Source organism: Somniosus microcephalus, chromosome 11 (assembly GCF_052327205.1).
Source record: "Somniosus microcephalus isolate GS21.2 chromosome 11, FLI_Smic_1.0, whole genome shotgun sequence".
NCBI classification, from domain to species: domain Eukaryota; kingdom Metazoa; phylum Chordata; class Chondrichthyes; order Squaliformes; family Somniosidae; genus Somniosus; species Somniosus microcephalus.
In genome coordinates this window covers 198,027,137-198,043,064 of record NC_140997.1, presented here as the reverse complement: position 1 = coordinate 198,043,064, position 15,928 = coordinate 198,027,137, and the positions used below count along the sequence as shown (strand labels likewise).

The 15,928-nt window shown below is 43.9% G+C and overlaps 1 protein-coding gene and 1 non-coding gene across 5 annotated transcripts in view; one reads left to right on the top strand and one right to left on the bottom strand.

Moving 5' to 3' along the window:
* Positions 1-15,928, top strand: part of cacna1db (calcium channel, voltage-dependent, L type, alpha 1D subunit, b) — a 792,002-nt gene that overhangs the window by 740,133 nt on the left and 35,941 nt on the right. For all 4 annotated transcript variants that reach the window (XM_086001660.1, XM_086001658.1, XM_086001657.1 and 1 more), the window contains 2 exons: positions 7,383-7,499; positions 10,212-10,579. In XM_086001660.1, coding sequence (XP_085857786.1) covers positions 7,383-7,499; positions 10,212-10,579 — 485 coding nt within the window. The remainder of the gene's footprint in view (positions 1-7,382; positions 7,500-10,211; positions 10,580-15,928) is intronic.
* On the bottom strand, positions 6,799-6,871 carry trnak-cuu (transfer RNA lysine (anticodon CUU)). The gene has a single exon. It is a non-coding gene; the product is annotated as a tRNA-Lys (tRNA).

Genomic DNA, 15,928 nt, shown 5'->3' with positions numbered 1-15,928 from the left:
CAAGGCCAATATTTATCCCCCATCCTTAGTTGCCCTTGAGAAGGTTGTGGCGAGTCTTCTTCTTGAACCACTGCAGTCCATGTGGTGAAGGTCCTCCCACAATGCTGTTTGGTGGGGAGTTCCAGGATTGTGACCCAGCGACGATGAAGGAACGGTGATATATGTCCAAGTTGGCATTGTGTGTGACTTGCAGTAGAACTTGGAGGTGAAAGAAAGACTTGCATTTATACAGCGCTTTTCACGACCACTGAACATCCCAAAGCGCTTTACAGCCAATAAAGTACTTTTTGAAGTGCAGTCACTGTTGTAATGTAGGAGAAAGAAAGAACTTACATTTATATAATATCTTTCATGACTTCAGGACGTCCCAAAACACGCTACAGCCAATTAAGTACTTAGTGAAGTGTAGTCACTATTGTAATGTCGGAAATGCAGCAGCCAATTTGTGCACAGAAAAGTCCCACAAATAGCAATGCGATAATGACCAGATAATCTGTTTTTAGTGATGTTTGTTGAAGGATAAATATTGGCCAGGAGAATGGGGAGAACTCCCCAGCTATTCTTCGACATAGTACCATGGGATCTTTTACGTCCACTTGAGCGGGCAGAATGGCCCTCGGTTTAACATCTCATCCAAATGACGACACCGCCGACAGTGCAGCGATGGTGTTTCCATGCATTTGCTGTCCTTGTCCTTCTAGGTGTTGGAGGTTTGGGAGGTGTTGTCAAAAAAGCCTTGGCAAGTTGCTGCAGTGCATCCTGTAGACATTACACACTGCAGCCACGATGCGCTGGTGTGTGAGGGAGTGGATGTTTAAGATGATCGATGGGCTGCCGATCAAGTGGACTGCTTTGTCCTGGCTGGTGTCGAGCGTGGTTGTAGCTGCACCCATCCAGGCAAGTGGAGAGTATTCCATTACATCTGACTTGTGCCTTTTAGGTGGCAGAGAGACTTTTGGTGAGTCAGGAGGTGAGCCACTCGCCATAAAATACCTAGCCTCTGATCTGCTTTAGTAGCCACAGCATTTATGTGGCTGGTCCAGTTGAGTTTCTAGTCAATGGCAACCCCAAGGATGTTGATGGTTGTGGAATCGGTAAGGGTATTGCCATTGAATGTCATGGGGAGGTGGTTAGACTTTCTCTTGTTGGAGATGGTCATTGCCTGGCAATTGTGTGGCATGAACGTTATCCGCCACTTATCAGCTCAAGACTTCATATCAAAAATGTAGCTTAAACCAAGAATCCCCCCAGGAATCTTGAAATAGAAGACTCAGTGAATTAATGGTGCTCATAAAACAACCTTCTTTTATAGGCAGATCCTGGATGGCACCAATCCAAGAACTCATAATCTGAAAACTTCCTGGAGCTGGCTCTCCAGTTTACTTCAGGCTGTATCTCTGCTGCCTTATGCAATTGTTCCTCTTCAGCCATTCTGTATGTTTTCACTCTGTGAACCCTACTCTAACTCAGTAGGCCAGATTTTGCTGTCAAAATTATGGTGAGGCTAATGGCGCTCGCCGTTATTTATGCGTAAATGGTTCAGAAACTTCAGGCGAGGAGCAGATGTGTGGTTAAATGGCAATATCCAAAAGATGCTGTCCGAGTTGCGCCACTCCACCGTTAGTTCCGCAAAACCGGTATCTCGCTGTCTGCTTCACCATTGACCTACATTGAATGTCGTGACATTGTTGTATTTGTGCGGTAGATATGAACTAAACTCGCCACAGAAAGTTAAGTCTTGTCATTACAAGCACAAGTACGCTTTTAACAATGTGATAATTGTTAATTACTACCAATCAACCTCTCTGGCATGGAAAGTTAACTATTACAAGTGTGGAGTCTCATTCCTTCAGGTATTAATTGTTGCAGATTTTTAAAATGTCAACTTCATTTTTAAAATTAACATTTTTTACTTTTCCTTTCTGTCTCTCTTAATCCAATCTTTCTTTCACTCTCTTTGGGGGCAATTTTGCCATCCCTGGGGAGGCGAGTATGGAGGCGGGACTGCCGGGAAAATGGCAGAATCTGGGGGCGGATGCCCAACCCGCCTCCATGCCATCTTGCCAGGAGGCGGATAGCCGTCCCGTGCCAGGTCCCGTCTCCTTGGAGGCGGGAAGGGATTAAAACCTATTAACTGCCTGCTGTTAACAGGCAGAAAATATATTATCCCCGTTTTGGGCTCACAAGTGTGGGCTTCCCAAAGGCTCCAAAACCCGCCAGGTCAGCGAGGTGAGTACTGGGTCTGCGGGGGTCGAGGGGGTGCAAAAGTGTGCTGTGGAGGTGAGTGATGGGTGCAAGAGTGGAGAGGTGAGTATCTGAGGTAAGTGCAAAGTGTTAGTAAAAGCGCACTTACCTTTGTTTCTTTCTGCAGGCTTTAGTTGGTGTGTATGCGGAGAGTCTCGGACCTCCGTGTTGGAGATGATAGATGGCCGTTGCATTCTCAGATGCAACAACCATCTTATTTCTATGCAAGAAAGAAGTTTGATGAAGTCTTGAATTCAAGACCTCATCAAACTACAGAGAATGTCACTGTTTGACAGCTTCACAGAGCTGTCAAACGATGACAATTCATCTGTCAAAAGATTTTGACAGCTGAAACGTCATATGTTGACGTTCTCTGCAACCGGCTTTCCCTTAATTAGCCTGCTAAGCCCACTGGGCGGGCTTAACAAGGTCAATCAAGGGAAAATAGTGTGGGTTGGCCACAAATCGATGGAGGCGGGACATCGACCCGCCAAGCAGCAGTCCCGCCTCCAACGCTCCACCATTGGCAAAATCACCCTCTTTATTTCTCTTTCAGTACCTGATTTGACATTGAATTCACCCACTCTAATTTACACTTCATCATCATTTCTGTTTAAATCTCAATTCTTCGATCTGATTGGTTAAGGAGATACACAGTTGGTTATCCTGTTCACTCAGGTCCCAGATAGCCTGTTTCCCTTGCTGCGCCATTATCAGCTTGTAATTGCAACAACCTGCCACGCAAAAGTTTTTTAAAAACCTAAATGTTCACGTACAAGTCTAACTAATGGCAGATGCCGTGAGATGCCTCACTCCAGTAAAACCTGGGCCATTATCTACTTCTGGAGCGGCAGGTGGAATAAGTGATACAGTGTGGAGAAAAGTGGATGTGCTCTCTGGCTCTGCGAGCTGCTGCTTCTCAAGCAACTCTATGGCAGTACAAAGAAAAATCATCAATTGGGATGTACAAAACACTTCCTGAAGCACATTTTCAGCAGTGCCCAATATGATTATTTGCCTGTTGACAAACTACATAGGGAATGAAATAGCCCTAATGGAAGAGAAAGTAAGCAGAATGGGTACTAGCCTGCGGATTCAAATTCATCACCTATCTGCCTCTCTGCAATGGAAACCACAGTGGCTCAATATGTCCAGTGAGTTCTTTGAAGTGTGTCAACATCTGGAGGTTTGGGAAGACCCCTCCAGTTTTCAGCCTCTCCCTTCTTTTCTGGGATTCCTAGACCTGCAATTATAAGATATGAATGAAATGTTGACTTTCCTGAGGTTTGCCAGAGTTAGGCAATTGGCCACTGTGCCTCCCTAAACAAGAGTACAAGAATAGCCAGAATTCAAATGAGTACTGGGGAGTCTTTAATGGCCCTACTCACCATCAATGTAAGGGCTCCTGGGAAGGTGAAGGATGTGTTGCATGAATATGGGTTATCTTGTGCTTAGAGTAAAGTGAGCAAATGGGATGTATAAAGTTAAGAATGCAGCTGTTTGAGGGGGAAGTCTGGACTGCAAAGAGATAAGTACAGACTCACCTTGACAAACTTCTTGATGGTGTTGAATTTCTTACACATCTGGGAGGATGATCTATTAAGCGCAGAAACTATAATGACCTACTCAACCACTTCTCTCTAGACTGCCTTCATGGCAGCTTGCCAAATAGGATACCTCCTTTCTAGGATCTCCCTTCCATCACTTCCAGGGCTCTCGCGCTAAAGGAAGCTGCCTTCACTTCCCCCTGGGAATTGTTGGACTTTTGTCTCATTTCCAGCAATACATAAACAAGAGAAGCACTTCCCTCAGACAAGGCAGTGCAGGTACAGCTTTAAGGTGCTGAATCTGCACTTTTAAAGCACTAACCATGAAATCCCGCCCCTCCCCAACATCTGTGTCCCAGCACAAGACACAATTTGAGCTGGTAGCACACCTGCCAAATGCACCAGGAACTTGGTGATTTTTGCTGCTCGTTGTTCACCCAAAAAAACAGGCACATGGTACTGTAATTATTCCTCCCAGTGGCCCGTTTTCAGGTGCAGAATGCATGGCACTCTGGAAGCACACGCCATAAGCTGCAGGCCCAAGGCGCCGCCTCATCAGCATTTTTCCAGCACGTTGTGGACACCAATCAGGCGCCAGAGGCAACTCGCTGGTTTGAAGAGGACCAATTTGGGCCATCTGCCTCGCCAGCCGCAGCCCTCAGGTAAGTGCGGAGGTTAAGAGAACGGGAGGGGCGCTAGCCCGGGGTGCCCACCGTAGTATAGTAGAGCCGGCTGGAGTATGCCTACTCTTCCCCAGCTCCACATTAAGGTAAGTTTAAAAGAAAGTACTTATGTTTTAGGTTGCAGCCGCTAGTGGTCCCTTTAACGACTGCTGGTTAAGCCACTGAAGAACCTAAAACCCAGAGTGAAGCATGTCCAGCACTTGCTAAAGAATTTATGGGAGAGGAAGGCGCATAGTGCCTGTTTGAGGCGGCCTCCAGGGACACTTGAATATTTCCTGACCTAATATGGTGTTGGATGTATTTCAGACTCGGGAGGCAACACCAGGAAATTGGTGCTTTTTGCCTCTGATCTGCGCCCGAAAAATGGGCACAGCGGGATCCAATTTACCCCCTTCCCCCACATCCGAGAATTTTATTAGAATCTGGAATACATTACCACAAGTGACTACTGAAGCTGATTCAATCACATTTAAGAAGGAATTCGGAAAACAGTTGAAGAAGAAAATTAGAGTACATAAGAACATAAGAAATAGGAGCAGGAGTAGGCCAATCGGCCCCTCGAGCCTGCTCCGCCATTCAATAAGATCATGGCTGATCTGATCCTAACCGCCAGTACAGGGAAACAGCATGGAAATGGAACTAAAGTACATATCTCTGACGTGCAACTAGTGTCAGGACAGTCACAATGGGCTGAATGGCCTCCCTCTGTGCTGAAATTTCTATAATAAGGCAATAAAAATAACAAGCACCCAGAGAAATGAAAAAAATGCAGAAAATCTCTTTTTACACTATTTACCACCTTCAACCATAAAGAAGTGTTTCTCACTCTTTGAGGTAGAAATTGGACATCATTGTGCCTGTTTTACACAACGGGTGTGTCGTGGGCCAATTTCAGAACCAATGCCTCATGCCCAAAGTATGTCTGAAAGACGTCCGACCCGATATTAGATCGGTGCATTTTTCTGGCAGCCGCCTAAAACAGGCGTTGGGCCCCTTACACATGTAACTGAGGGGCCCAATGCTTGTTTTAAACCCCTTCTGGGAAATTGCATTATGAATGAAGCAGGAACCAAGCCTTCAGGATTCTTCAGCGGCAAGTAAGTTTTAAAAAAAATAAATGGAAAATTCATTCCTGTGGAGCCAGGATGAGCAGGAGTGCCCCTCCAACTCCACAGCCCTTCAGATCAATTTCCTCCCCCCCCCCCCCCCCCAAACCCAACCCCATTTCCCACTCGACCTCATGGCGAGGCAAGTGGCCCAATATAAGTCTTAAAACGGGCAAGTTGTCTGTGGAGGCAACAATCACCCAAATAATATTCATGAGGCCCGAGGCCCAATGTAGGTTCAGGCTGAGACAATGGCCAGGGAGTAGGATAGAATCGGTGGCTAGGGAACGGAGTTTGTGGCAGGCACCGAAGACAATGGCTTCAGTCTTCCCAATGTTTAATTGGAGGAAATTTTGGCTCATCTAGGATTGGATGCAGTCTGATAACACAGAAACAGTGATGGTGAGGTAAAGCTGGGTGTCGTTAGCATAATGACATTATCAACAGAATTTACAAATAAAGTGCATAAAGTTTCTTAAATAATGTCAATGTATTTTGCCACAGTCTCCCCCTTAGTGTATGTGCTTTGTTTGAGGTGTACGACACCTTACTTACCACTCCTTTCAAGCGATTCCTTTGAAGATGGAGTCCAGGGTTTCATTGACAGTTTGCTGGCCCAAGACCTTCCTTGGCTGTGCTTGTAAGTCAGCCACATCAGAGATTGTGGTGGCTGACTGGTTTGCCTGCTTTAAGCTGCCTTGTCCCATGCCTGGTACATCAAGGTCTTGTGGGGGTTGGGGAGGAGCTGGTCATCAGTCCCTTAAATTATGTGCCTTCTCTAACTCAGAAGAGCTTGCAGCTTTAGGCCTGTCAAACTGATTTTTATGATTCAGTAATGGCCAAATCTACAGAAATATGGTGAGTAATCCACTAGTTTTGCCTTTCCAGTGCAATTTCACTGCTTACTGGCTCCTCGTTGCAGTTCACAACTGATATAGTGCTGTTCCCTTCTCACTGGCTGACACACTGTTGGTAGAGAATTAGCAGTTTTGCCCATAGTGTGAAAACAAGCAACATCGTGGATAAACCAGCAGAAGTAAGTTATGGAATCATAGAATGGTTACAGCACAGAAGGAGGCCATTCGGTCCGTCGAGCCCATGCCGGCTCTCTGCAAGAGCACTTCAGCTAGACCCACTCCCCTGCCCTTTCCCCGTAGCCCTGCAAAAATTTTTCCTTCAGGTACTTATCCAATTCCCTTTTGAAAGATAGAAAATATTCGCCCAACATGGGGCTCAAACCCATGACCCTGAGATTAAGAATCTAACACTCTAACGACTGAGCTAGCCGGGTCTGTTTTAACTTTGTTTTAAATTCTTCCAGGAATTTTTTTTTTAAACTAGCCAATTTTTGCAAGGGAAATTTCAGGTTTTGTTCTGGAGGACTTGGATTTTTTTGTGTATGGGATGCTTGCATTTTGTGTAATCATATGCAGCTCACTCACGGGTTGTGGCATGTGGACCCAGCCTTCTGCTCCAAAGGTTGGATACCCTTGGTGTAGTAACCTAGTGCTTCAACAAGTTGTGCCACAAAGTGAAAGGATGTCAGTTCAAGCCTACAGTTTCCCATATGAGCTGAACCATCAGGAGGAGGTACTGGATGTTTTCCTGTGGGAAGGGAGAGGGAACTGAACCCACGCCACCCTCGTGTACCTTCTCTGGTTGGCTGAAAAATAACATCAGCACAGGCCTGAAAGTAGTCCACCTGCCCACCTTCTCAGTGAAATGATAATGCATGTCACCAGAAGAGTATATGGGATATCAATATGAAGTGACATTTCTAGATAACGTATTTTATTTTATAGGCTGGGCTTAGAACTCTACATGACATTGGACCAGAAATTCGTAGAGCAATTTCATGTGATCTACAGGAAGAGGATATTATAGAGGGGACTCAAGAAGAGGATGAGGATATATACAGAGTAAGTTAACATCCCTTTAGTAACTCCTATTTTTATCCCCCAAGTAACATTCAGTTCCACGAATCACCTAATGACTGTTATGGTGACTCAGAGTATTTTACCTGAATGAATACTTGAGCCAACTTTTCTGTGAAGGAAACATCTGAACATGGAAATTCTCCTTGTGGAAGAGTAAAACTCTTGGATTATCTTAATTTACTTACAGCTACATAAATCAAAACATCAGTTGGCTTGAAACTAGTTCCTTTTATTCATTAATTTTAGGATCTTCGTATTGCACACGAGCTCCTGGTGCCTCTGACCACATTAGCACCACTGAGTCTCACCTTAAGTGGTGGTCTGGCCATGGTGTAGTACTGTAACACCGACAACTGACGTAATGCCCTTAAATCCAATGTATGCCATGATATAATGACATCACAAGATCATGATGCATATTGCAGCCACCATTTATCATCACATGCTGGTGTAAGTCTTACACTACATGTTGGTTTTTGGCATACTGGTAAGTAGGTATAATAGTTCTGGCTACAGACAGTGGGTGTTCTAGCATCCACTGAAACTCAGAGTACCAGTGTGCATGCACTGGCATGTACACAATGTATGATGTACAACATACATACCTGCGCATGCACTATGCTGCTTTGAGCACCAGAGAAAGACAGAACTCCAAATTGAGTACAATCAGTATATCCTGGCTAACAAAACTCAGCCAACGTTACTCAAGGAGGTAAAAATTCCTCTTGGGCGGTATGTCATCGGCCACCCATTATACGCCATTGAAGTCAATGGTACTGAATATCGGGCGGGGCACATAACCGGTGACCAATGCGATACCACCCGTTTTGCGATACCAAAGAAGAATTTCTAGCCCGATATGCTTTACTCATGTAGGCAGGTTACTTATATTAAGGACATTAATGAAAGCTGAAATGACTAATTGCTAAGCATCCTCTGCCGTGGGCATCCCTGGAACAGTGATAAATAACTTGCATATTAAATCAGGAATTGATTTAATAGTTCTATTATTTCTAACACAGGAAATTTTAGAAAGAAGAAGACATTTAGCTCAACCATCCCACTTTTTTTGATTAACCTCAGTGCTGCCTTCCAACATAACTTGTACAGAAGTGATCAACCCTTACCAATTAGGTTCACTGATGTAATGCAAACTAGCATCTAAGTTGCAGGGACATTGTTTTTAAGTGTCATGGCAAATTGTGAAATACCCTTTCAGTATTCAGTTTGGAAAATCTATATGTCAAAAGCAATGAAAAATACTGATCTAAACTATTTTCTCCTTTGCTCAACTTATCAGGCAATTTGGTTTAAACAAACATTACAGTTATTTCTGCTTAAGGGGATCTTCAAATACGTTTAAAGATAAAGAATGAAACTATCCTAAACTCACTGCGGTAGAGTCCGACAACCTAATTTAAAAGACAAGAGAGAATTAGTGCAGACAGACTGAGATGACAGAGATAATGTAATGGAACTAAAACCTAAATTGGCACAGCAAAAATGACTAATATATGGCTTTGACTGTGTCAGCACCACTGGGACCCATGACGTCATGGCACCACAATATTATGATGCACAATGAAGCCATTATTTATAGTGTGACACAGTTAGATCAAATAAAGTAATGGGAAGTTTTCAATTGGCATCTGCACTTATAATTATATCCATTAAAAGTCTGCAACAAATAAGAAAGCAAAATTGCATTTAATTAAATATATTTTATACCATACAATTAGCTTTGGAGTAAGCATCATTCTGCATGCGAAAGGAATCCACACAAATTCATTCAAGCTTGCACCGCTTGTGAGTTATTCATCCCTCTCATAGAAGTACATGTCTGTTACTGTCATTATAGTTTTTATCTCATTGATTTCCGTTGTATTAGCATCAAGGATCAAGAGGATACTTATCTGTATTACTGTAATAAGAACTTTTATTAACCGACCTACTGCTAATAATGTGACTCTCAATTCTAACACCATGCCTGAAATTTCTGGGGCCGGGTGGGGGTTGCAGGAGCAGCATAATTTGGATGGAATTTGAGGCAAAACCTGCTTCCATCACATTTCCAGCCCTTTTTTATGCAGCCAAATTCCGCTGGAAATGGGGCCAGACGCTTCTTGCATCCACTCTTTCCCAAGAAGAGGAGGGACTGATGGGATGAAGTTTTCCATCAAAAATTCCATCAGTTCTGCCTCCAGTGGCCCCAACATTAAGTACACTGCATGATGCAAGGTGTGCTTGCATGCTAGGACTGGATCCCGGCTGAAGTGGGACCCACAACTGCACCGACATGGCAACTTTGAATGTGTGTAATCTTTGGCTGAAACAGCAAAGTGCCACTTTGAAATTCCTGACCTCCCCTCCCCCAACCAGAGCAGGCACCTCAGTAACACCACTAGTGGCACAGATGTGCCCTCATGCAAATGACCCTGAGACCTTAACTCCAGGATCAAGGACAGGGTCAGGGCTACAATGGACTGGGGGCCGGAAGTCCTGCCCTGTCGCACTTCCAGCAGTGGACCAGGGCATCTGGAATCTCAGGCCCAATCTCTTTATTAAAATCCAGATTTTCTTTGTTTTATTTTATGCTCTTATGAAATAAACAATGGGTTACCGCAGATTAAAGATGGATTTTAATAATTCTTAATGGAATTTAATTTTGATTATTTTTCTTTTGCTATTTTGCAGAGAAGTGGTGGCCTTTTTGGCAACCATGTTAACCATGTGTCTGGAGAAGAAAGGAATTGCATCCAGCAAACAAATGCCACACAGCGGCCCCTGCAGGTTAAACGGTCCTCAACCCCACCAATAGCTGACTCTGACAAATCCCCTTCTTCCTCCAACCTTGGGAATTCTATATCCCACAACCAACTTAACCACAGTTTTTCAGGAAAGGTATCACCAAATTCCACTAATGCCAATCTCAATAATGCCAATGTGTCCAAAATTGCAAATGGAAAACACCCCGGCTCCTTAAGTCATGAGCAAGCCACTGAAAAAAATTGCAACTCCCACACATTGTGCGTTGAAAAACCAAGAAAGTCAAGCAGCAGAAGGTAAGAATTTTCAATTGTTTTTTCTGTAAAGAAAGCAATTAGTTTTTTTTAAATTAAAACTAGTTCATTGTTACAATATGCAGGGACAACTAATGTTCTGCAATTGAAATAAAAGGCAGGTGCTAAAATGAAATGAGAGAATAATATAGGAACAGTTTAAATTCCTTCTCTGTTCTAAATAAACATGCCAGGGATTCTTCATGCATATGACACAATGAACAAAAAACATTCATCTTTTTTGTTTCGGAAATTTGTTTCATGATAAGTGAAAAGTTGTAAAGATGTCAATTCCAAGTAATGAACATGCCACTTCTCTACTTGATTATACTGGATTAATCAGGCTGATAATGAATCTAAAGAGTGCAGGAGTTCAGTTTTGCTGTGCATTGACATGGGGGAATTTAAAAGATTATTGCAGTGAAACTAACTGAAGGAAAATTTAATATTTATCAGAAAAAAGATTGATCTTAAATGGAATTTAGTCTTAGCAGATTTCCTAATGTTTTACCGTAAGAATAAGTTGGAATAGAAACTACCTTCAGCCTTATTTATTTAGTAAATGTATCTGTAGAGTACTCCAGACATCTAGTACCAATAATGATACTGCACCAACTTTTTAATCAAAATACACTATTGTATGAATTGTATTGCTGACAAAACATTAAGGCCTCAATTTCAGTCAGTTTCCTCCAGTGCAAATGTTATTTTGCATTTCGTGGTGCCTCATTTACACTGGTTATTTTCAAAGTATGTATTGTTTTCATTAAACAATTTTTTCAATGTAACAAAGTAACACCTTGAAAGGTGCATTCAATCATCTATTTAATATGGAAGGGGGAGTGATGGTCCCTTTCATTTGATATCTACTTGTACATCAGCCCCAAATTGACATATTCGGAATGCACGTCATATAATTTGCACGTAGTTAACATCTCCTGCCCTGACTGGAGCAAACAGTGAAAAAAGGATTTGCACATTGTCAAAAATGTTGTGTATGTAACCTGTTCCACCTTAAGAGAGCTTAAGCCTGTTCCACCTTAAGAGATGTACTACTTTCTCAGGCTGCTGTAGACGTAATACCGGGGGTGAACACACCGGTATATAAGCACTGTGCAGTAATCTTGTATTCAGTATAGTCCCTACCTCCAACCAGTAAAGACCTGTTTTTATTGTTACTCATTAGTCTGTGTCTTAATTAACTAAATAATTCACAGACTTAACACTGGCGACGAGTCAGGTTCTTACCCTGCGGCAGTTATTCCACGGCGGTTGAAGAGAGGTTTCAAACCTCACCACTCACCACCCCACTGGAAGCGACAGGCATTAGGACCCTGAAGCCTCCATCAGCTTGTGAACCGGAGTAGAAGACAGGGCTGGGGAAGACAGAGGTACAGGGCGATAGCGATCGGCAGATAAGGGCCGGGCCGCTTTCAAATTGATCGCATCTGCGATAAGGGCGCGAGAGCCGCTTCGAGCAGGAGGTGTTTCAAGCCAGCGATCGCACTCCAGATAAGGGCCGAGAGCCGCTTCGGTCGGGAGCCGCTTTGCGATCAGCGATCGCATAAAAGATAAGGGCCGCACTCGGGCTTACAGACAGCGTCGGGGGACGGGTGAAGACCGCCAAACGCGGGAAAACCGCCATCTTGGGAGCGGAGGACGACGACAAAGAGCGGGAAGCCGCCATCTTGTGTAACATAAAATTCCAACAAAATTGTAACAATGCCTAAACACGGGAATATTGGCACCTTTGATAGTGACATCGAGGATTGGGCCATATATGTAGAACGAGTAAAAAATTATTGTAAGGCCAATAAAATTCGTGAGCAAGATAAAGCGCTAACATTATTAAATTTAATGGGTGCGAAGACATACGGGCAATTGAAACACCTGTTATCACCAGATGAACCGGCGGATAAGACGTTCGATGAGATTGTTACTGTCCTGAAAGATCATCTAAACCCCACGCCGCTGATGCTAGCGGAACGATTTAAATTTTACGACAGAAGGCAGCTACAGCATGAAAGCAATGCTGAATATTTGCTGGAATTGCGTAAATTAGCGAAATATTGCCAGTTTGGAACGGGACTGACAGATGCACTACGAGACAAATTTGTGTGTGGTTTATTTAAACAGGATACACAAAAGCGACTGCTCGAGGAGAATGAGCTGACGCTTGAGAAGGCGGTCACTATGGCAGCAGCACACGAAGCCGCAGCGAGAGGCACGGCAGTAATGCAGCTACGGTCACCGGAGCTCAGTGCACACAAATTGGGTGTGAGTTCTGTTAAATGTTATCGTTGTGGAAAGACAACGCATGATCAGAACCAGTGTTGGTTTAAAAACCAAGAATGCAGAACACGTGGTAAGCTTGGACATATAGCTAGAGTATGCAGGTCAGGGAAGAAGACCAGCAACAAGAAGTCACCGCAAGGGAAATACGCAAAGGTACACAAGGTGGCCGAACAGGAGTCCGATTCAGACGCTAGCAGTAATGAACTGGCTGGCTTAAGCAGTATTGAACTGGCTAGCTTAAGGGTACTCAACGTTGGTAAGGGTGCAGACCTCCAGACAATTTGGGTTACTCTTCAGATAGAAGGAGTCCAAGTAAAAATGGAATTGGACACTGGATCGGCATTGTCTGTCATGAATAAGAAAGATTACAGAAGGTTATTCCAACATATTCCCCTACAGGATACGGAGATTATATTGACAACCTACACGGGGCAGAGAGTGTACCCCATCGGGACAATAAAGGTTGCAGTGGCCAACAAGGGCGAAGGAAGTCAAATAATGGACTTATATGTGCTACCGGAGGGAGGTCCACCACTACTAGGCCGGGAGTGGTTTAGAAACATAAATATGGACTGGCATTCGCTAAAAGCCATAAAGAGTGAGAACTCGGTGCAGATAATCAGCCCAGACTCTAGAACTGATGATGGTAAGACCAACCCATGTGCAAAAGACAAAGTTTCAGCACAGAATTCCACTGAGCAACAACAACATAGTTTAACAGAGAATTCTGAGTCTGTCAAGTCTACTGATATGCACATTTTTGAGGGACACTGGGCTCGAACTCAACTCCATTTCAAACTACAACAGCAATTAGAACAAATGATTCGCCGTTTTGAGCAAGAGATGAATGAAATAAAAAAGTTCTTTGTTACAGAGTGGGAGAATCTGGAAAGGCAACAGAAGCAACTGATGGAGAAAATGGAGCAGGAGCACACCAACCATCTGCGCGAGGAGGCCGAACGAATCAAAGCTGATTCAGGTTCTGAAGGTGCGTGCCATAATCTGGTGTCAGAAGAGTTAACGGTCAGCCAACTCCTTCATATGCTGAGGGACAAGACTCTGAAATGGGAAAAACTTGAACACGAGCTGCGATCTTCAAAGGAAAAGGGTTCGGAGCTCTCAAAAGTCATTGAGATGGCTGATGTGACGACACAGACTGAAACGACTGCAACAGAGCAGCCATTGGATGCCAAAAGTACGCTGACTCACGTCAATGTAGAACAACAGACCGCTGAAACAGCTGCTCCGGTAGAGGGATTGCATAGTCCGATCAATCAATCTCCAAAGGAAGTGGAAGTATTAAAATTGCAAATGAGGTCACTAGTAAACGACTTGCTGAAAGCCCAGAAAAAGCTGGATGCAGAGGTAAACATGAAGAAGTCTCTTCAGGAAAGATGTCTGGATTTGGAACAAGAGCTGGCTAACGTCCAGCTGGGTATGGAGGAAATAGACAACCCTCTCACTGGTCTAGCTCAGGACGACACCGAATATTACCATGACCTGGTGGACGACACCGAATATTACGATGTCCTGTCCTGCCCAGCTTGGAACTTCGACTCCCAAAGTGCAGAAATCATGGAGGAGCACCAAAAGTCTACGGAACATCGGGAGAAGCTGGCTCTACGACGGAAACAGGAGGAAGAGAAGGAGGAACTGCGCATGCAGCTGGCAGCTGTGGCAGCTGACAATGGAGCCCAGAGAGTCTCCAAGAAGCAGAAAAGGAAAAGTAAAAACAGAAGATGACCCATCTGAACCATTATCACCTCTACCAGATCACACACGTGGTCCCTCCGAACGGAGCCAAATCAGTTCGGAAGTTCAAGCTGTTAAATCCATGAAAGGACTATTGAATGAGTAACGTGAACCGACTACACCACAGAGATTGAATCTGTGAACTGTTTTCCGCAGAGACTGAATCTGTGATATGTTACGTTAAACATGAAGTTATATATGTATATATGTTATTACGTTATGTTAAATGGGGGGATGACTATAAAGCTAAGAAGGGAGGAATGTTGTGTATGTAACCTGTTCCACCTTAAGAGAGCTTAAGCCTGTTCCACCTTAAGAGATGTACTACTTTCTCAGGCTGCTGTAGACGTAATACCGGGGGTGAACACACCGGTATATAAGCACTGTGCAGTAATCTTGTATTCAGTATAGTCCCTACCTCCAACCAGTAAAGACCTGTTTTTATTGTTACTCATTAGTCTGTGTCTTAATTAACTAAATAATTCACAGACTTAACAAAAAACAACAACTTGTGCTTGTGTAACATTTGTAATACTGTATAGCAAAACTTTCCAGGGCACTAGTATAGCAAAACTGAAATCATTGGGGCGCAAAGGGAAAATCCTCCAATAGCTGTAGGCAATCCTGACACAAAGGAAGCTTGTTGTGGTAGTCAAAGGTCATAGACCCAGAATATCACTGCAGGAGTTCCTCAAGGAAGTGTCCTTGGCCCAACCATCTTCAGCTGCTTCATTAATGACTTTCCCTCCATCATAGTCGGGAATGCCGCTATTGAGCTCCATTCACAATCCCTCTGATAATGGCCAGCTTACAACAGTTTGGGCTGACAATTGGTAGGTAAGATGCATATCACATAACTGCCAGGTAATGACCATCTTGAACAAGAGAAAGCTCAGCCACATCCCCTTGACCTTCAATGGCACCACCATCACTGAGTCCCCCAACATCCTGGAGAGGTCCCAATTGACCACAAGCGGAACTGGACCAACCATATCAAAACAGTGACTACAAGAGCAGGACAGAGACTGGATACTCTGTAATTAGTGATTCACCTACTGACCCCTCAAAGCCTCTCCACCAGCTACAAGGCTCAAGTCAGGAGTGTGATGCAATGCTCACCACTCGTCTAGATGGGTACAGCTGCAACAACGCCCAAGAAGCTAAACACCATCCAGGATACAGCAGTTTGCTTGATTGGTGCTCCAGCAGTGGATTCAATATCCATACCCTCCACCATTGTGGTTGCAGTATGTATGATCTAGAGGACACAATGCAGCAACTCACCAAGGTTACTTCGATAACACC